At 58.5% G+C, this 19,605-nt stretch overlaps 2 protein-coding genes across 8 annotated transcripts; one reads left to right on the top strand and one right to left on the bottom strand.

Annotated features, from left to right (window-relative positions):
- The first annotated feature begins 1,605 nt into the window (after window positions 1–1,605).
- On the top strand, window positions 1,606–15,852 carry ARHGAP4 (Rho GTPase activating protein 4). 7 transcript variants are annotated; one of them, XM_073227487.1, is made up of 24 exons: window positions 1,641–1,764; window positions 5,182–5,272; window positions 5,676–5,843; window positions 6,113–6,320; window positions 6,396–6,558; window positions 6,732–6,794; window positions 7,064–7,246; window positions 7,810–7,938; window positions 8,022–8,243; window positions 10,329–10,430; window positions 10,581–10,772; window positions 10,863–10,947; window positions 11,226–11,253; window positions 11,505–11,610; window positions 12,203–12,263; window positions 12,368–12,445; window positions 12,541–12,675; window positions 12,774–12,879; window positions 12,977–13,210; window positions 13,299–13,372; window positions 13,451–13,634; window positions 13,846–13,938; window positions 14,217–14,307; window positions 15,293–15,852. In XM_073227487.1, exons 3-24 carry the CDS (start codon window positions 5,810–5,812, stop codon window positions 15,524–15,526), a joined length of 2,805 nt encoding a protein of 934 aa, XP_073083588.1. In that variant the 5' UTR covers window positions 1,641–1,764; window positions 5,182–5,272; window positions 5,676–5,809; the 3' UTR covers window positions 15,527–15,852. The 7 variants fall into 7 exon arrangements, with proteins under 7 accessions (XP_073083586.1, XP_017532332.3, XP_017532330.3 ...); XM_073227489.1 differs by lacking the exon at window positions 5,676–5,843; XM_073227485.1 differs by lacking the exons at window positions 5,182–5,272; window positions 5,676–5,843 and having other exon boundaries at window positions 1,606–1,764; window positions 10,866–10,947.
- A 471-nt stretch (window positions 15,853–16,323) lies between these two features.
- AVPR2 (arginine vasopressin receptor 2) lies at window positions 16,324–19,316 on the bottom strand. The gene is made up of 4 exons (XM_017676839.3): window positions 18,508–19,316; window positions 17,996–18,049; window positions 16,794–17,678; window positions 16,324–16,656 (listed from the first exon to the last, which is right to left on the bottom strand). Exons 1-4 carry the CDS (start codon window positions 18,593–18,595, stop codon window positions 16,463–16,465), a joined length of 1,221 nt encoding a protein of 406 aa, XP_017532328.2. The 5' UTR covers window positions 18,596–19,316; the 3' UTR covers window positions 16,324–16,462.
- Window positions 19,317–19,605: the final 289 nt, after the last annotated feature.

Below are 19,605 nucleotides of genomic sequence, written 5' to 3'. Positions count from 1 at the left end.
CCAGAGCTGCAGGTGGAGGTCCCGAGTGCCCACAGTTGCACAGAGCATGAGTTGGACATCCATGCACACACATGCCTGGACTCCTTGCCCTAGTGCCTACAGGCCTGCCTCCCTGGGCACAAGCCTGGAGTCTAAGTGCCTCATCCATTTCCCACCATTTTTTTTTTGAGAGGGCATCTCTCATATTTATTGATCAAATGGTTGTTAACAACAATAAAATTCTGTATAGGAGACTCAATGCACAATCAATCATTAATCAACCCCAAGCCTAATTCTCAACAGTCTCCAATCTTCTGAAGCATAACGAACAAGTTCTTACATGGTGAACAAGTTCTTACATAGTGAATAAGTTCTTACATGGTGAACAGTGCAAGGGCAGTCATCACAGAAACTTTCGGTTTTGATCACGCATCATGAACTATAAACAATCAGGTCAGATATGATTATTCATTTGATTTTTATACTTGATTTATATGTGAATCCCACATTTCTCCCTTATATTTTTTTTAAATAAAATGCTGAAGTGGTAGGTAGATGCAGGATAAAGGTAGAAAACATAATTTAGTGCTGTAAGAGGGCAAATGTAGATGATCAGGTCTGTGCCTATAGACTAAGTATTAATCCAAGCTAGACAAGGGCAACAAAACATCCACGGATGCCATTTCCCACCATTTTTACCCCAGGGATTTCTCTCCCACTCATCTGAAGACAGTTGTATAGTCTGGCTTGTCCCCTGCCACCTGCATCCTACCTTCTCAATTTATTGGAGAAAAGCTGTTGCCCTGTGGCTTTGAGCTGGTAGAGAGGGGTGGAGGGAAACTCCATCACCCCTGGATAATGGAGGCCCCAAGACTCGCCCCTAGGCTCACTAAGGCCCTGCTCTGACAAGGCAGGTGCAAACTGCAGGGGAAAGGAGGCAGAGAAGAATCTCTTCCGGCAGCAGGAAGTGGTAACCACCTATGGGGAAACATGGCTTGTTCCTCCCTATGGGGTTGAGCAGAAGTGGAACCTTGCAGAATTCTAACTCCCCATCCCCCAACAAGGGGGCCTGGAGGGAACAATGGCTGAGGTTTTGTTCTCTGGTACTGACCTTCCTTCTCACCAACTCTGGGAATTTCCCATCCTGCTCTCCAGGTTCCTTGTGCTTATATGTCTCAGGGCGGAGGCTTGGGAAGAATGGACCCATCTGATGTTTTGAGGATCTGGGGGAAGCAGGTGACCCAGGGGTTCCAGGGCTTGGAGCAGCTATGGTGTCATTGCCCACTGGCATTGAGGGCCAACAGCCATGCTGTGAAGGATACAGTCTGGCCCTGGTGACCAGACAGCCTTCTAGGGAGGTGGGGGGAGGTGGGGGGATGGCAGCTAGCTTGCTGGGCACCTTGGGGCTCTCACACAGGCCCTGGCTGCTTGACAGCCGAGCTTGGGCACAAGGCAGCCCAGGTGCCCGCCCAGCGTCCAGCCGGAGCGGGAACGGGAGCGGGAGCGGCAAGACCTCAGCAGAGGACACCCCCAGCAGCCCCTGGCAGGAGTCGGGAGCAGTGCCAGGTCTGAGCCGCTCCGCCCCGGGCGCCACGCTGGGGGCGGGGCGGGGCGGGGCCGGCGCAGACCGCTGGCTTCGCTGCCCCAGGTCCCGGCGCCGGGTCCGCTCACGGCCGCGTGGAAGCAGCGGGGCTCGACGGCGCGGCCGCCCTGCTGCCATGGCCGCGCACGGGAAGCTGCGCCGGGAGCGCGGGCTGCAGACGGAGTATGAGACTCAAGTCAAAGGTGAGAGGGCACTGGGCGCTTCTGGCCCGGTTTCCTGCAGAGACCCCGAATGTCGTGGGGGAGCCCGAAAAGCCCTGCTACTGGCCGAGCCCAGTGCCCCCCCTCCTTCCCTCCCACCTCCCACCGCCCCGGGCCTCCGGAGGGGGCTGGGGTAGGGAGCGAGCCCCCCACCCCCCTTTCCACGCCCTTTGGCCTCATTCGCCCCCCCCCCTGCTTCTTTCCCTCCCTTCCTTTGATGGCTCCGCCCTCCTTGGTTCTCTCCACCTCAGCCCAGGAGCGGAGGAGGGAAGCGGGTGCACCAAGGTGTGCGCCAAAAACTGGCACTCCAGCCAGAGCGAAATCGAACACCCCCACTTTGCTGAGGGTGGCGAGGTAGGGAGTCTTAGTGCCTTGGTGGATGGAACGAAAACCACTCCAGTCCCGGCAGCCCAGTCCCTTTGCCCTCCAGTGGGCACTGAGGTGGCTCCGAGTGAGCGCTGCTGTCTCTTTTGCCTGCGAGATTCCATAGGGCCCGTCACAAAGCCTTCTGAGGGTTGACCTCTTTGGGTTCTGATAAACCCTCTGTGCATATTGCATGCAAATTCGTGTTGCAAATTCTTAGTCTAATAGCCTCTGCCAGTCTTATTCAGAGTGTGGTAACTCTTGTAAAGGAAAGAAGGCAGCTGCCAAGTGCCAGCAGTTTGGGGCCATAACGTTTCCTGGTGTCTTCAGATGTGTGACCCCCCTATGTTACCACTGAAGGAAACTGAAGCTCAGAGAGAAGCAGTGACTTGCTTGTGTTCACACAGCACTACAGCTCCTAGGAGACAGAATGAAATGATCCTTGAGGTTTCTTCCAACCCAGAGATGCAGGTTCCAACAGAGTTGTTTTCCAACCCAAGCAATTTATAGCAAATTATGCCTGAGTCCTCCCTGTCTAAGAGAGGTGGCCTCTTGCTGCTCAGAGCCAGCTTGACATGACTTTCCAAGCCTCACTGTCATCATTTCTTAGATGGAGATAATGATCCCCATCCTGCTTCTCCAAAATGTCATGAGGCTGAGGGCCTTTGGAAACTGTCCAGTTAGCAAATATGGCTCCGTTAATTCACACTGAAAAATTGGGGTTTTGAGCCAGGCTGCTTTAAGATGTTCCTTGCCTGCTCTGGGTCTCCCATGATTTTAGCTTCTGTTCCCCATCCCTACCCCCTCCAAAGAAACTTCCTACCATGCTAGAAAAACAAGATCCTGTCTTGACACCCTAAATTCTGAAAGGTCAGCAAAGTCGTGGTTTGGGAGGCCATCTTCTGTTCTGCTCTGCTCGTCAGCAGAAGTGAGACTGTATGCCTTGCTCACAGGAAGTGTTGATGGGGCCCACGTCCCAGCCGTGCAATTCAAGCACATGTGGATTCCATCTTTCTTCTTGACAGATGTTTTGTATGCATCTATTTTGTCCAAGACCCTGGGAAAACCGTACAAGCAAAAGAGAACCAGTTGCTGTCCTCCTGTGGTGGCTCACAGGTCTATGGGGGTGGGCAGGAGGAGACCGATATTAAACAGCCCATGTCGTGCTTATTTTCAATTGTAATGATAAGCAGTATAAAGGGGGAGCACCAATATCAGGAAAGGGGGTGGGAAGTGGGCCACACCTAGTTTGGGGGGAGGTTAGGGAGGGTGATGGGTGCACCAGAGCTGAGATAAGAGCTGGGCTTTGACACAGCCTAGGGCCTGCGGGTGAGGCACAAGCTCACTGGGCTCAGATGGTGCTGATTCACAAGTCTCCTACTCAACACCAGACAGTGTGCGTGTCTGGGTCCCAACTAAGGAGTGGCTGCCCTGAAGACGGCACAGGGCAGCTTGGCCCTAATGCATTCAGCTCTGTTCGGTTTTAGTAGTCCCCAGAGAACCTACTGCTCTGGGGGTGCGGGCCAGATGCCAGAGGAAGGTGAGGTGAGCTGGGATGCCTCAGACCTTTTTGGAATTAAATGAAATCTTTTTTTTTATTAAGGTATCACTGATGTACACTCTATGAAGGTTTCACATTAAAAACATTGTGGTTACTACATTCACCCATGTTATCAAGTGCCCCCCCCAACACCCCATGCAGTCACTGTCCATCAGCGTAGTAAGGTGCCACAGAGTCACTATGTGCCTTCTCTGCTACACTGCCTTCCCTGTGACCCCCCACACCATGTGTGCTAATCATAACGCCCCTCAATCCCCTTCTCCCTCCCTTCCCACCCACCCTCCCCCACCCCTCTTTGGTAATCGCCAGTCCCTTCTTGGAGTCTGTGAGTCTGCTGCTGTTTTTTCCTTCAGTTTTGCTGAAATGAAATCTCTTTTTATCCAAAGAATCTTGCCCTGATTAAGTGAAGACCCTCCTTATTTCGAGCGGCACAGAGCCACTGCACCTGGCCTGTGTTGCTGAGCTGGCCGCTGGAGCCCGGCCTTGGGCAGCGTAAGGAGCCTGTCTTTCTCACTTGGCTCCACCCTGCCCTGCATTGGTTTGACAGTCCAGAAGCACCCCCACCCTAGGCTTCCATTTACCCAGTTTGACCCCTTGGTGGAAAGAGAATGCTCCTGTTTGGCAATTCCAGCGAGAACGTGAGGACTCTGGTCCCTGGGCCCCTCACTGAGTGAATGCTGCGGCTGGGGGGTGGGAGAGGCTGAGGGACAGATGACGCAGGCAGCACTTTTTGGGTGCCTCGGGTTAGGGAGAGGGGCCCAGGGGCTGAGAATAGGGAGGAAGCAGAGACGGGGAGGACGGGCAGGCAGAACCACAGAGGCTGCCCCTTGCCCCATAACCTGTAGGAAGTCACTGGTGGGACAGAAATCGAAACAGTAGCAGTAGCAAGCTGTTCACAGCCGAGTCTTTTCAAGCAGCCACCTGGGTCCTGTCGATTCTCGCCTCCATCCAGACCAGCTCCGTGGTCCAGGCCGCCACTGTCTTTTGCTCGGGCCAGTGCACTGGCTGCCAGCTGGACTGGGCACTTTCTCTCTGTTACCTGACCTCTGCCTGGGCTCCCCACGGCAGCTCAGGGAGACCCTGAGAGCAGAGCTGGACCACGTGGCTCAGCTGCTGCGGCTCCCCTCTCCCTTGGAGTCCAGCCGAGAGTTCTTCCCCAACCACGGGCCATGTGCCATCTGCCCTTGCCAGCCTCTCAGGCTCTCCCCCACCCCTGCCCAGGGCAGCTTACTCCAGCCACACTGGCTCCAAAAACATTCTCTGTTCCCCCTCTGCCTGAACACTTTTCCCCCAAATGTCCCCACAGCCCCCAGTGTCACTTGTTCCTGACAACTGTCCTCTAAAAGGACCCCTCCCGCCCCCACTGCCAGCTCTGATCTCTCCTCAGCCCCCATGTCTGTGCCCCCGTTCTCACCCCAGCTCCATGAGGGCCGGCACTCAGGCAACCCTCTTTGCCACTGTATCTCTGTGTCTAGACCTGCCTGGCACACACTGCCTGTGTAATCAACATTCTGCTGAATGAACAAATCAGTTAATGTCCCTTCCTGGGCACATGGACAGAGATAAGTAAGTTGGTGACCTGCTTACCAGAAGTCAAGCCAGTGCCTTATTTACCTCCAACACCCAGTGCCCCTCGGGCATCCAGTGCATGGCAAAGCTTTTGCAGCGGGTTGCTTAAGCTCTTTGCTTTAGGTCTGTGTGGGGAAAGCAGCATTGCTAAATCAGCCAGCGATAAGGTGTCAGAAGTGTGGGGTCACTGGGTGTGGCCTTGTCTGCCAGGAGGTGGGGGTAGGGTACCCGTGGGGGCGTTGGGGTGGGAAGTGGGGACAGAAAATAGGCTAGCCCCCTTGGTGCCCTCACTCGTCAGCCCTTTCCCCTTGGGGCTGAGGCCACCAGGTCACTGCAGGTGTGGCAGAGTGCCATGGCAGCCTCAGCCCTGAGCAGCCCCTGTGTGTCTGTCTGTTTCCAGCAGAGGCCGCCCTGCCCAGGCTCCTCAGCACCTGAGAGGCAGGAAGTGGCAGGGGAAGCAACTCAGGGGCTTTCCAGGAATCAGGGAGTGATGGGAAGCCCCAGTGAGAGGTGCCTGGCTGGGGACAGGGCAGGATGGGGCTCTGTGTCCCCACCACAACAACCCATGGTAATCCTCCCACGTCTGCCGGGTCTGCTGCTCACCCCCAGGCCTTTGCACCACTCTCCCCTCTCGAACAGCCTACTCAGTCCTCTTCCATGGGTGCGGCCTGGCTGGTTCCCTTTAGCCACAGCCTGGAGGTCCAGTCCCCTGGCCCGCCCTGAGTCTCGCTGGTGGGCTGTGCCCTAAGCCCCCCACCAGGGGCCATCCTTCTTCCTCCTCAGCCCTGGCCTCAGGCAGACCGCGTGGGGGCCTGAGTTGCTCTCCCTGCCCCACAGAGATGCGCTGGCAGCTAGGTGAGCAGCTGCGCTGCCTGGAGCTGCAGGGCGAGCTGCGGCGGGAGCTGCTGCAGGAGCTGGCTGAGTTCATGCGGCGCCGCGCTGAGGTGGAGCTGGAGTATTCCCGTGGCCTGGACAAGCTGGCCGAGCGCTTCTTGGGCCGCGGCGGCCGTCTGGGGGGCGGCAGCCGGGAGCACCAGAGCTTCCGGTAGGTGCTTGTGAGCAGGATAGTGTGGCGGGGCCCAAGGCCCTGCTCCGGGTCTGAGTGCCCCTGCATCCCCAGGAAGGAACCGTCCCTCCTGTCACCCTTGCACTGCTGGGCCGTTTTGCTGCAGCAGACACGACAGCAGAGCCGGGAGAGTGCAGCCCTTGGCGAGGTGCTGGCAGGGCCCTTGGCCCAGCGCCTGAGTCACGTCGCAGAAGATGTAGGGCGCATCGTCAAGAAGGCAAGGCCCTGGCCCCTGGTGGGTGTGGAAGGCGTCAGGACTGAGTGAAGGCAGCCCATGCGTGCTTGGGCCAGTGGAATCATGGCTGGTAGGGCGGGGGAGGCCAGGCGAGTGCCAGGCAGAGGGGAGCTGAGGTGCGGGTGCTGCACGGGTCACATGCTCTCTCTCCCCAGAGTAAGGATCTGGAGCAGCAGCTGCAGGAGGAGCTCCTGGAGGTGGTGTCAGAGCTTCAGATGGTGAGGATGGGGCAGGGTGCCCTCCGTCTGAGGGAGGCCATCACATCACATCCTCCCAAGCCAGGCTTGAGGAGGAGGACCAGGTGCCCAGGAGACACATGGGTTTTGGGAAGCACAGGCCCAGGCCTCTCTCCCTACTCTGGGCCCAGGGCTTGTGTGGAATCACCTAGTTCTCAGGTCTGAGTCCCAGGTGATGGGGAGGATGAAGAGGTGGGCTGGGCATGGTCGTGGCCCTGAGCAGGGCTGCCTGGCTTTGGGCCTCCCGGCAGGCCAAGAAAACGTACCAGGTGTACCACATGGAGAGCGTGAATGCCGAAGCCAAGCTCCGAGAAGCTGAGCGGCAGGAGGAGAAGCGGGCAGGCCGGAGTGCTGCCACCGCCACCACTGCCACCACGGAGGCAGGGCCCCTCCGCAAGAGCTCCCTCAAGAAGGGAGGGCGGCTAGTGGAGAAGGTGGGCCGAGACATGCCTGTCTGTCTCTGAAGGCTTTGGCTCCTGGCCTCTGTCTCAGCAAGTCCCTGGCCCTCACTGGGGTCTCTTGAGGGGGAAGGCAAGGCTGGGAAGGGGAGGGCTTCGGCTGGTCAGCCCTGCTACCTATGGAAGGTTCCCCAAGCTGGGGTGGTGCACAGGGGGGAGGAAGAACAGTCACGGGGCCTGGGAGCACATATAATGGGTGACCAGGTGATGTGCTGGGAGAAAGAGCATTTGAGGTGGGTCTTGACGAGAGGATGGGGAGGTGCCTAGGCAGGCAAAGCTGAGGCAGAAATGGGGCTACGGGCCTGAGATAGGAGGGTTTCTGTGTGGCAAGGTGGGTGTGGGAGGATGTCAGGAGTTCTGGGCCGTGTTCTTCAAGGGGCTTGTGGAATAGCACATGTAGCTGTCTACATTTGGAGGGGTGGAGAATGGAGAGAAAAGTGTTGGGTATGTGGGAATGGGGGCTCCATGGGAGACTGGAAACGGGGGCTGACCAGCTGGTTGAGTGGCTGACCCCAGTGTGCTTGCGTGGTCTTGAGCAGCGTCAGGCCAAGTTCTTGGAGCACAAACTCAAGTGCACAAAGGCACGCAACGAGTACCTGCTTAGCCTGGCCAGTGTCAATGCTGCTGTCAGCAACTACTACTTGCATGATGTCATGGACCTCATGGACGTGAGTGCTGGCTGGGCAAGTTGGGGGAGACAGTGCCCACTGTACCGGGGCCTACCCGAGCCATGTCCTTGCTTCCCCCCTAGTGCTGTGACACAGGGTTCCACTTGGCCTTGGGGCATGTGCTCCGGAGCTACACAGCTGCTGAGAGCCGCACCCAAGCCTCCCAGATGCAGGGCCTGGGCAGCCTGGAAGAAGCGGTAGAGGCCCTAGATCCTCCGGGGGACAAGGCCAAGGTGCTAGAGGTGCATGCAGTCGCCTTCTGTCCCCCACTTCGTTTTGACTACCAGCCCCATGAGGGGGATGAGGTGAGGGTCACTGCCCCTGCCCTTTAATGTCCCAAGCATCCACATAAAGGGCCAGAGACCAGGGGTTTCCCTTCACCATCATCGTGAACATCCCTGTCATTCTCTCCTGCATTGTACCGTCTCCTCTGTGTCCTGGATCCTGTGTTTTCCTCTTTCTTAGTTAATTACCCTCATTTCGGTGGACACCTCCCCCAATACTTTCTGACTTCAAATGCCTGAAAAATGTCTCTATTCTATCACTGAAACTGATAGGTAATTTAGCTGGATATAGAATTCAAGGTTGAAAATTATTTTCTCCTTTGAATGTTATAGGCATGGCTCCAAGCTTTCAGTATTGTGAGTGACAAGTTCAATGCCATTCTCATTTCTGAACCTTTCTATGTTATCTGTAATTTTTCTCCCTGGAGCTTTTAAGGTAGTCTCTTTTCCCACTTGTAAAATTTTACCATGAAACTCCTTGGGGGTCCTTTTTCCTTCACAGTCCTAGACAACCAATGGGCCTTGTCTGTCTGGCAAGTTGTAGCCTTAGCTTCAGGGCTCATATTAGTCCTTTGATAATTTCCTCCCTTTAATTTTCTTTTCTTTCACTGCCAAGAATTCTTGTAACTGGATGTTGGACCTCATGGGTTGATACTCTAATTTCCTTATCTTTTCTGTTTCCTTTTCCCATCTGTATTTTTTAATCCTGCTTCTTAGAGATTTCTTCAACTATCTCTTCCAACCCTTTCTTGAATTTTTAAAAAATTTTCTCTGATTTTTTTTTGTTTCTAAGAGTTCTGTTTTGTTTTCTGAATTCCCTTTGTACTTGTTTCCTGGATACAGTATCTTTTCAAATCTTTCTGAAATGTTCATTTTTGTTTTCTCAACAGTTTCCTCTGTTCCCTGCATTTTCTGTTTTTTTTTTTTTGCAGTTTTTTAGAAAGCTTGCTTTGATCTATCTTCCACCTTAGAGCTTCCCTCAAATAGCTGGTAATTCTTGGCCATCACTTCATACTTAAGAGAAGGTACTGAGAGGTGGATTTACATACTTGATGTGTGTGAGCAGAACTTGTCAACAGTGGGTTTCCCCACAGGGTGGCTGTGCAAGGACTCAGGTCATTGCTGTGAAGAGACCCACATGGTGGGGAATCAGGGGGCATCTCAGTACAAAGGTGTGAGAAAGGACTGACATGACTTGGGCTGGAGTTACGGTGCTTGGGGGAGGGGTTTGTGTCAGGAAGCAGGGATGGGGGCTGAAGGGAGGTTAAAGCTGTCATTGGGGAGGGAACAGCCATCACTCATATTAGCCAGCACAGAGGGAGGTTGGGACTTTTTTGTGGTTTGGACAAAGTTCTTGTTTTTGTCTGTGCTAGGATGTAATTACAAGGTGGCTATGTCTTCACTTATCGGGCCACAGAGTGGCCTTGTCTGATGATGATGCTCTGTGACATTCCACATGCTCACAGCTGTGAGGGCCTGGCTGACCCCAGATGGCAGCAACTGCTTTGCTCTTTGTCACCAGGAGGGAGTAAACACTAACTCCCCATTCCCTTCCCTACCCCCAGCACCCACCATCTGACTTTCTGTCTCTGTGAATCTGACTCTTCTACATACACCTCAGAGAAGTAGCATCAGACATTATCTGTCCATTTGTGACTGGCTGACTCCTTTCGCTTAGCAGAATGTTCTCAAGGTTCACCCACATTGGAGCATGGATGAGCCAGGACTTCATTCCTTTTTATGGCTGAATAATATTCCGTTGTATGGATGTACCCCGTTTGCTTATCCAGCCATCAGCTGATGGACACCTGGGTCGTTTACACCTTTGGCCTGTTATGAGTAGTGTTGCTGTGACGTGCATGCAGAGATTTCATTTGCATGGATGTGCTCCTTTCTCTTGGGGAGATTCCCTTACCATTCTTCAGAACTGAGTGTTTTGAGCATCAAGGCCTGGTGGTCCTGGCGTCAGCCACTGAGGCAGTGCAGATGGGCCCAGTTCCCTCATGCCCCAGAGACCTTGGTGCCCACTGCCTGGCTCCCCTGCCATGGCTCAGCTCTCTGTCCTCAGGCTTGGTGCTCAGCCTCCGGGGACACTTCCCTGTGCAGGTGGCTGCGATCCAGGTTGAGATGGAGCTACGGGAGGAGATTCTGCCCAGAGCCCAGAATATCCAGAGCCGCCTAGACCGACAGACCATCGAGACAGAGGAGGTACGGATGGCCCAGCCCAGCGTGGGGACGGGGAGCTGGAGGCACCTAGCCAGGTGGCCATGGCCTCCACTCCCCCTCCCTCCTTACCTGGACTTCTTGTCCCTCCCTTGTCTCCCACTTCTTCTTGCCCTGGGGCTGTCCCCTCCCCAGGTGAGCAAGACGCTGAAGGCCACACTGCAGGCCCTGCTAGAGGGGGTGACTTTGGAAGATGGGGACGCACTCGACTCCTTCCAGGTCAGTCCCTCCACTGAGTCCCTCAAGTCCACCAGCTCTGACCCAGGTGTTCGGCAGGCCAGCCGGAGGCGGGGCCAGCAACAGGAGACGGAGACCTTCTACATTACGGTAGGGAGCGTCTGGCTGGGGGGACAGGCCGGGCACAGGGGGGGCCCAGAGCTAGGACTAAAACTTGAGGCTCTTCTGGGGGCTTCCCAGAAGCTCCAGGAGTACCTGAGTGGACGGAGCATCCTTGCCAAGCTGCAGGCCAAGCATGAGAAACTACAAGAGGCCATTCAGCGAGGTGAGCCCCGCTCCCGCTCTCGTTGGCCCCTTCGCCCCCACCCCTGGGCCAGGAGCAGCACCTGCCCTCAGCTCTCTGGCCTAGGAGCCCCACCTGACCCCTGCTCCTCTCTGCCCAGAGAGGGTGGTTGGCATGCAGGAAATGACCCAGCAGGGGTCCAGCCCCTATCTAGCCCTTGGCCTTGCTGCCGCCCTTGGTCTTCAGGCCACACCTTTCTCTTTGCGGTGCATTGAAGGCCTCCTGGCCTAAGAGGCACACCAACGGTTTCTCTTCCCCAGGTGACAAGGAGGAGCAGGAGGGGTCTTGGTGAGTCCTTCGTGAGGGGCCAGTTTGCTCCAAGGTGCTGGGGTTCTTCTGGGGCCAAGCAATGACATCCCCGTCCTCCCTCTCTTGGTGGCCCAGATCTGCTGCTCAGTCCTCTGTGGCCTCCATTTTCCACTTTGCCCAGTGGGTTCTGGAATAACTATGGAGCCCCAGGGCCGTGTTTGGCTGGGCTGGAGCATCCTATTCTCCAGACCTGCTCCCCTCAAAGCCAGCTCTGTTTCATTGTTTCACAGCAGGACCCAGTACACACAGAGAAAATTCCAGAAGAGCCGCTACCCACGCCCCAGCTCCCAGTATAACCAGAAACTCTTCGGGGGAGACATGGAGAAGTTTATCCAGGTGCTTGCTTTGCTTCACACTCCAGCTGCACACAGGCCCTCCCCCTGTGTTCTGGTCTCTCTTTAGCCTTGGGCCACCTCTGTGGCCCAGCTTCCTGTGACCCCAGTGTCCTCCATTCCTGACCACTGGACAACTGTCCCTTCCTCAGTGGGCCTTTGCCAAGCTTCCACTGGCCAAAGGGCACATCTGTAACTATAACAGGCATCTACAGAAAGCCTCTAGCAGGAACATTGTTAGGGGTAAGAAGCGGAGCAAGTCAACACAGGGGAGTCCGCAAGCCCCACTCCTGGTACCAGAGGGCCCAAACTGTGAGATAAAGGGAGCAAGAAAGATCAGGAAAGAAGAAATAACACCACTGTTTGCAATGATGTGATTATGCCCATAAACATTCAAAAGAATGGACAAACTTTTTAAATGAACAAATTCAATTTTTGTGCAATGTTACTTGCCTTGAGATCAACATTGCGCCTGGGAATAGATGGGAGTGGGTCCAGCAAGCCTTCTGCTAGTCCTCGTTGCTGACAGCCAGAACATATTGTTAAGGGAAAATGAAAAGCGAGCAGATAGCAAGGTGAGCCCTCTCTGTCCGCAGAGCTCAGGCCAGCCTGTGCCCCTAGTCGTGGAGAGTTGTGTCCGCTTTATTAACCTCAATGGTGAGTAAGGTCCAGGCCCTCCTGCCCCTAGCCTGGTGCCCGGCACCTGATCCTGGTGGGCTGGGGAGGTGACTCAGTGCCCACCCGCTCTCGTCTTCCCTCAGGCCTGCAGCACGAGGGCATCTTCCGGGTGTCTGGTGCCCAGCCCCGGGTCTCGGAGATCCGTGATGCTTTTGAAAGAGGTGGGGACAGGCACAGTGGGGGAGGGGGTGTGGAGGGACTAGCTAGAGCCAGTGTGATAGGCCTTTTGTCCCTGTTTCCTCCATGTCACCACCAGGGGAAGACCCGCTGGTGGAAGGCTGCACCGCCCATGACCTGGACTCAGTAGCAGGGGTACTAAAGCTGTACTTCCGAAGCCTCGAGCCACCCCTTTTCACCCCGGACCTGTTCAGAGAGCTGCTGGCTTCTGCAGGTGAGGCCTGAGCCTGAGGCTGGCTGGGTAGGTGTGGCCTCCAGGGTGGCCGTGCTCATGCTCTGTGCTTCTATCCTGGCTGGTGGCCTTGGCCACAGAGCTGGAGGCTGTGGCAGAGCGAGTGGAGCGCGTGAGCTGCCTCCTGGCACGGCTGCCTGGATCTGTGCTGGTGGTCCTGCGCTATCTCTTCACCTTCCTCAACCAGTGAGTGCTTCTTGGGGGGGCCCCAGCCAGCTGACTGTGGGGGTACAGGGGACACTGGGCGGGGAGCTCCCTGCTTGTGACGCACGTGTGCCACCAGCTTGGCCCAGTACAGTGATGAGAACATGATGGACCCCTACAACCTGGCTGTGTGCTTCGGGCCAACGCTGCTGCCCGTGCCTGTGGGGCAGGACCCAGTGGCCTTGCAGGGCCGCGTGAACCAGCTGGTGCAGACACTTATCATGCAGCCTGCGCGGGTCTTCCCGCCCCTGTCCCTGCTGCCGGGCCCGGCCTACGAGAAGTGCATGGCACCGCCCTCTGCCAGCTGTCTGGGGTATGATCTTTATGCTGTGGGGGTGCAAGGAGGTCCAGCAGAGGGGAGCTGCATCCACTCACCCACCTTGCTCTGTCCTGGATCTTAGGGATGCCCAGCTGGAGGGCCTGCCAGGGGAGACAGAGCCGGAGATGGAAGCTGGGACCCTAGCCCCGGAGGATGGTGAGGGAGGGGAAGAGGAGGGCCCCACCGTGTCCCCAGGCTGACTCCCCCCCACACACAGACCCCCCTTCTCCTCAGACCCAGAGGGGGTTGTGGAGGCCGTGGCCTGCTTCGCCTACGTGGGCCGCACAGCCCAGGAGCTGACCTTCCAGCGCGGGGATGTGCTTCGGCTGCACGAGCGGGCCTCAAGCGACTGGTGGCGGGGCGAGCGTGCTGGTACCTGGGGACTCATTCCTCACAAGTACATCGCGCTGCCCACGGGGTGAGTGAGTGGCGCTGGCGAGGCTCCACAGGGCTTCCCGTTCACCCAGGTTTCTGGCCCTTCCCTGACCCTGAGTCGCAGCTCCCGAAGGGCTGCCTGGGGCGGCCCAGAGTGAGCCTTTCTGACCACTTCTGGGCCAACACTGAGCCTACTGGCCCTCGGACCACACACCAGAACAAGCACTCTAAACAGGCCATCTTTCTGACATCAGGGCAGAGAAACATGCAGCCGGTCAGGGGCTGCAGGCTGCAGGGGAGCTGGTCAGCAGTGCAGAGGCCATCTTGGCTGTGGAGTTCATCCATCGGTGAGGAAGGGAAAGACAGCCTCTTGGGAAGACCCCTTCTAGTGGCCCCGTGTGCCCACCTCGGCCTGAGCACTGCTGTGGGCCAGGCCAGAGGGGGCTGGGGTCAGGCTTCGGCCATGTGGAGAGGGGCCCAGAGCCGGGACAGTTGTCCAGGTGAGGGATTCCAAAGGAGGGCAGGTCAGATCCCCTTGGCCACGCCCCAGGATGGGAGGAGCCACAGCCAGTTTAGTGCAGTGCCTTCCAGGGACCCCACCGCGCTCACTTTCTGTGCCCTGCAGGCCAGAGCCAGGCACCCCTGGAGGCCCCTCTGGGCCCAGAAGGCACTGCGTGGTTCCAGCCTCCCCAGAGCGACACGTGGAGGTGGACAAGGTGAGAATGAGGACTGTGTGACAGGTGGGAGGCACCTTTCCTGGGGTGGGGCGAGGGTCTCCGCCTCCCCTTATGAACCAAGCTCTTCCCTCCCAAGGTTTGAGTCTGCTCCACCCAATCCAGGGAGGGGCAGGCCGGCAAGGGTGAGCATGTGGCGCAGCGTGGGCCCAGAGGCAGGGCAGACTTGGGCATTTGGGCCCCTGTCTGGTTTTTGAGTGGGAAGTAGTCGTGTGAGGGAAGGGCTCCCGGGCAAGCTTCAAGGCTGCCATCAAGAGCCGGGCTCAGTGATAGGTGGTGGGCCAGGGAGGGTGAAAGGATCAGGTGGGAGTGAGGCTGGAGGGGTCGCTGACTGGGAAGGGTATTGGTTCTTGGAGGGGTACAGAGTGGGTGCTCGATGTGGCCCTGGCAGGGGTTGCAGCCTGGGGATACCTGGCTCCCTGCTCTGCCCGATGGGCCCAGTGCTCCCTGTGAGCGCCCAGTGAGCACCGCCGGGCTGAGCTGGAAGCCCTGGGGACAGGCCAGCCTGAGGGGAGGGGGCACAAAGAGCACTCGGTGTCCCCCCACCCGGGAGCAGGAGCCAGGTGGCCGGTGTAGGACAGGGCAGCTGAGAGACACCAGGGGGTAGGTGGGCAGGAGGACTGCAGGTGGAGGCTGACCGGGAGTCCCCGGCACTCTGGTGGCCCCTAAGGTCTTGGGGAAGGGTGACTGTGACCTCAGCCAGGGAGGGAGTGGGTAGTGAGAGGACAGGGGGCCTTGGGCCCAGCCAGAGGCGCCCCCACTTCTGGGCTGGACTGAGCATCACCGTCCCCAGAGGAGGCTGTGAGAGCCACAGCAAGAGTGGCCGGAGCGAAACCGGGCAAGGCAGGAGGGGCAGCAGCTGTGGGGCCCGCGGACAGGAGGAGTCTGGTGACAGGGTGCTGGCTGAGGCCGGGCAGGTGGGTAGACGCTCCCACCAGGTGCCCTCCCTTTCTCTCCTGTCCGCCAGGCTGTGGCCCAGACCATGGATTCTGTGTTTAAGGAGCTCTTGGGAAGGACCGCTGTCCGCCAGGGCCTCGGGCCGGCATCCACGAACTCCACCAGCCCTGGGCTACGCAGCCCAAAGCCTCTGGCCTGCAGCAGTCTCGGCAAAAACAAGGGCTTCTCCCGTGGACCTGGGGTGCCGGCCTCACCCTTGGCGTCCCATCCCCAGGGCCTGGACTTGCCCTTCAAGCCACACTGAGGTGACTGTGGTGAGACTGGGCCCCCTTCCCAGGCCCTTTGCTTCTCCCTGGCCCTGTCCAGTAAGTGCTGGGCACCTGCTCGTGACTGCAGAGAGGAGGACTTGGTTGCCCAAACATGTTCCCAGTCCTGGCTTAGGCCCCCCTGGGAGGCAGCTGAAGGAGGAGGCAGGGGAGAAGCCCCTCCCTAGCTTTGCTGTGAGGACTTGTCAGTGGCTGTTGGGTGACAGGTGCCCTTGCTCAGAGAGAGCACCCAGGCCTGTCTCTGCCTTAGCAGGGCTTGCCAGGTATTGACGGGCATTCATAAAGATGTGTGCATTGACTCCTGCATGCGAGCCCGTCTTCTGTCTTGGGGGGCTGGACAAGTGAGTACAAGGGCAGTACCCTGGCAGTTGCACTGCTCGAGTCCAGATGCTGAGACTCTGGACAGGTGGCGGGTTGGGCGGCCGGACTGTTTCTGTCCAGGTCCCTTGCAGCCGAACTGTGTGGGTTGGGAGCCTGCACCTGTGAAGGCTCAGCCACTGCGGTGTGCGTGTGTGTGTGCAGGGGTGTGAGTGCGTGCCTTTCCGTGCTTCCCCACACCCGCTGTGACCCCGGTCCAAGGAGACTCATGGGGTGGGAAAGGAGCTGGGATGTTTATTAGAGAGACAGTAAGAAGGGAGGGCAGAGGGGGACTAGACAGGTGGGGAAAGAAAGGTTCCGGGGCTCCCTGCAGCGTCCACTGGCCGGGGGTGGAAGCCTGTGCCACCCCAGGCCCTGCGACCTGCTGCTGCCCTTCCCCTTCCTCAGCGAAGGTGTCAGGGAGCTGACCTCCGGGCCTCTCACAAGCCTGGAGCCAATTCCCAGTGGGCTCCCCTTTGCCAGCAGCTCCCAGGGCCAGCCCCGGGCCAACAGCTGAGCTTTGTGGAGCCTTTGCAAGGAAGGCGCCCCCTGGCTTCTCAGGAGGAAGTGTCCTTGGCCAGGAAGGAGCTGGCTGTGGTACAGGACTCATCTTGGGGTGGGGCACGCCTATGAGCACAGCACAGCAGGCTGCGCAGCTCTGAGGACACGCTGCTGCTGAAGGACGCATAAATCCAGGGGTTGGTGCAGCTGTTGAGGCTGGCCAGCAGCATGAGCAGCACGAAGGGGGGCCCTGTGGGGGCGAGAGCAGTCCATGTGAGCATGCTCGTGCTCATGGGCCCACAACCAGATGTATGTGGGGGGAGGTGAAAGTGCACATGGAGCCAAGCCCGAGTGGCCCCCCACAACCCTAGGCACAGCCACACCCACCTTCCCGCGGCGCCTCCGGGTCCCATGCAGCCCACAGCTGCACCAGGAAGAAGGGCGCCCAGCACAGCACATAGACAACCACAATCACCAGCGTCATCCTCACAGTCTTCGCCATGGCTGCGGACACCCGGGCTGCCTTGCTGGGACTGCCTGTCTGGTGCCTTCTGCGGCGACCCCCAGCCCTTTCTCCCTGCCCTGGCATCAGGCTGGCATGAATCTCCCGGAAGATGAGCACTTGGCAGGCAGCAATGCCCAGAGCAGGTGCCACAAACACCATTAGGGCAATCCAGGTGACGTAGGCACGGAGGCCCCAGGGCTCGGCAAAGCGAGCCCAGCAGTCAAAGACCCCGCTGCCGTCTCCCACATCACGTTGGGCGAAGATGAAGAGCTGGGGCAGGCTGAGAATGAGTGAGAAGGCCCAGGCCACCAGCACTGGCCGGTTCCAGCGAGCTCCGCCTCCGTGACGGTATGCTAGCATGGGACGGCAGATGGCACGGTGGCGGTCCAGGGTCATAGCCAGAATCATGTACGAGGAAGCATACATGCCCACCATCTGCAGGTACTTGACAGCCCGGCACAGAGCATCAGGCCCATGGAAGCGGTCAGTGGCATCCCAGGCCAGCTGGGGCAGCACTTGGAACAAAGCCACAGCCAGATCTGCCAGGCACAAGTGGCCAATGAAGACGTGCATGGGCGCCCAGCGACCCCGCCGGCCCCGCCGCACTAGGGCCCCCAGCACCAAGCCATTGCTCAGGCCCACAGCCACAAACATGGTGGACAGTAGGGCCAGCTCTGCCCGGGCTAGCAGTGGGTCCCTCGCAGCTGGCGGCTCCTCCTCACTGCGGTTGCTGGGTGGGACAGGTCGAGAGAGGGGCCACTGTCCAGCTGGGCAAGGGTCAGGGGAGAGGCCAAGTTAGGGAGTGTGCTCCGCAGGGAGACCCAAGCCTTAGGAGGTTCCCTCCTGCCTCCCGCCTTCCAACAGAGGGCACACTATCCCCCCACCTCGTGGTGAGGGGAGGAAGGGCAGCTCCAGCCCCCAGGGCGTCCGGAGGGCCCTGCCCTCTCCTCCTCCCATCAGCAGCCTGGAGAGGAGGGCTACGGAGGTCTCTGAGCAAGGGGCTTCTGTGGTTTCATCCAAACACACCGGCTCATCCTGGCGGGGGAATGCGGGATGGGTAGGGGCCCGGTGGCGGCAGCCTTACCAGAGGTCGCAGATGCCATGAGTTTGGTGGGGCCAGGGCAGGTATCCTGAGCACCTGAGGGGACAGGGCAGCAAGCTCAGGCTCCCATCCAAGGTCTCTGGACAGGGGCCCTTAGAGAGGTGCCAGGGTGGCAGGGTGCCCGTCTGCGTGGTGGAGTAGATGTCTGGCCTGTGTGTACGACTGTGTGTGTGTGTGCGTGTGCGTGTGTGCATTCCAGCTATGATTACATGGGAGCACACCCTTAGCCCCATCAAGATTAGTGAGGTCTGGCCCCAGTGGGCCAGACATGGACCTCGGGACCCTACTGCACTCCTCCCAGGGGAAGACAGAGTGAGAGACACTCAGAAAGATGGATGAGCCGAGTCTAAGACCCACCTAGGCAGCCCACGAGACCTGACACAGGCATTTAGACGCCCTTGCCCTGACAGAGTCCAAGAGAGGCGGCCATCAGAGGGCTGTGGACTGGGCATGAGGGGCCAGCATGCCCCCCAGGACCCCCTGCAGCCCCTTACCTGGATGAGCTCCCATGTCCCTGGGCAGCTGGGCGCGGCAGCGGCAGCGGGCTGGAAGGCGGCCCAGCAGCTCAGATCTGCTCCCCATCGCCTGCCCCGCCCCATCCCGGCCTATGGGAGTGACCTGCCCAGGAGGGGACTTCCTCCCCCAGCCCCCCGCTCCCCCCTTGCCCGCTTCTCCTGGCCTGCTGCCTGTGGCACCAGGAAGTAGGCTCCTAGCCTCTCAGCCTCCTCTGCTTCCCTTCCTGTCCCTAGACCTCCCAGGTCTGCCCCCGGGACTCCTTTCACCCCTACTCCTGAGGGCCGCAGCCCTCCTGGCTGAGCCAGTTCCCTGTGTAGCCCAGCTGCGACAGGCCGCCTGTTCCCACTTGCCCCCCACCCACAGGGCCCACATTACTAGAATGTTGGGTCTGTTCTGGCGGGGCTCTGGGAGAGCACGTAGTTCATCATCTCCATTTCATAAATGGGGAAACCTAGGCCAGAGATGGGTAGGGCTGGCTCAGGGCCACACAGCTTTTTCTGGCAAAAGCTTGACTCCCCTTTCCCAAGCCAGGCTCCTTCTGTCCCTCCCGGGCCCTGGCGAGGAAGGGGTGAGAACTCTTGGAGTCCCCGCTACACATAGGGCTGGCCCCTCCTAGGCCCACAAAAGCCCCTCCCTGTCCTCAATTAGGGCTGCCAGAGCTGAAGGACAGGAAGGGAGGAGGTGGGGCGGCGTTAAGCAACGCCTTAAAATGCCCCTGTGAAATCCAGCTTCCACCCCAAGGCCCTTTGGGAGCCTGGGACCTCCCCATGCTTTTCCTATCCCCCACCTGCAGCTACTTGTCCTAGGAGGAGGAGGCCGCAGAGCTCCTGCACCCTTGCGGAGCTCTCTCTCCCTCCCTTGACATAGACACAGACCTCCATTCCTGCATACTGTGTGGAGGGCCTTTCCCACCAGGAGCTCCAGGGCTGGGCCCTCCCTCCCTCCCTACCCCCCCTCCCTACCCCCCCCTCCTCAGCCTCCAGCTCCCCCCAGCCCATTCTCATCCCTGTCCCCTGCTCTTGTCACAGGCCCTGGCCTCACCTGAATGCCCCCAGGGCTAGGCTCTGGGTCCAGAT

The sequence above is a fragment of the Manis javanica genome, chromosome X (genome assembly GCF_040802235.1).
Source record: "Manis javanica isolate MJ-LG chromosome X, MJ_LKY, whole genome shotgun sequence".
Classification (NCBI taxonomy): domain Eukaryota; kingdom Metazoa; phylum Chordata; class Mammalia; order Pholidota; family Manidae; genus Manis; species Manis javanica.
This window is presented reverse-complemented; position numbering and strand designations above follow the sequence as displayed.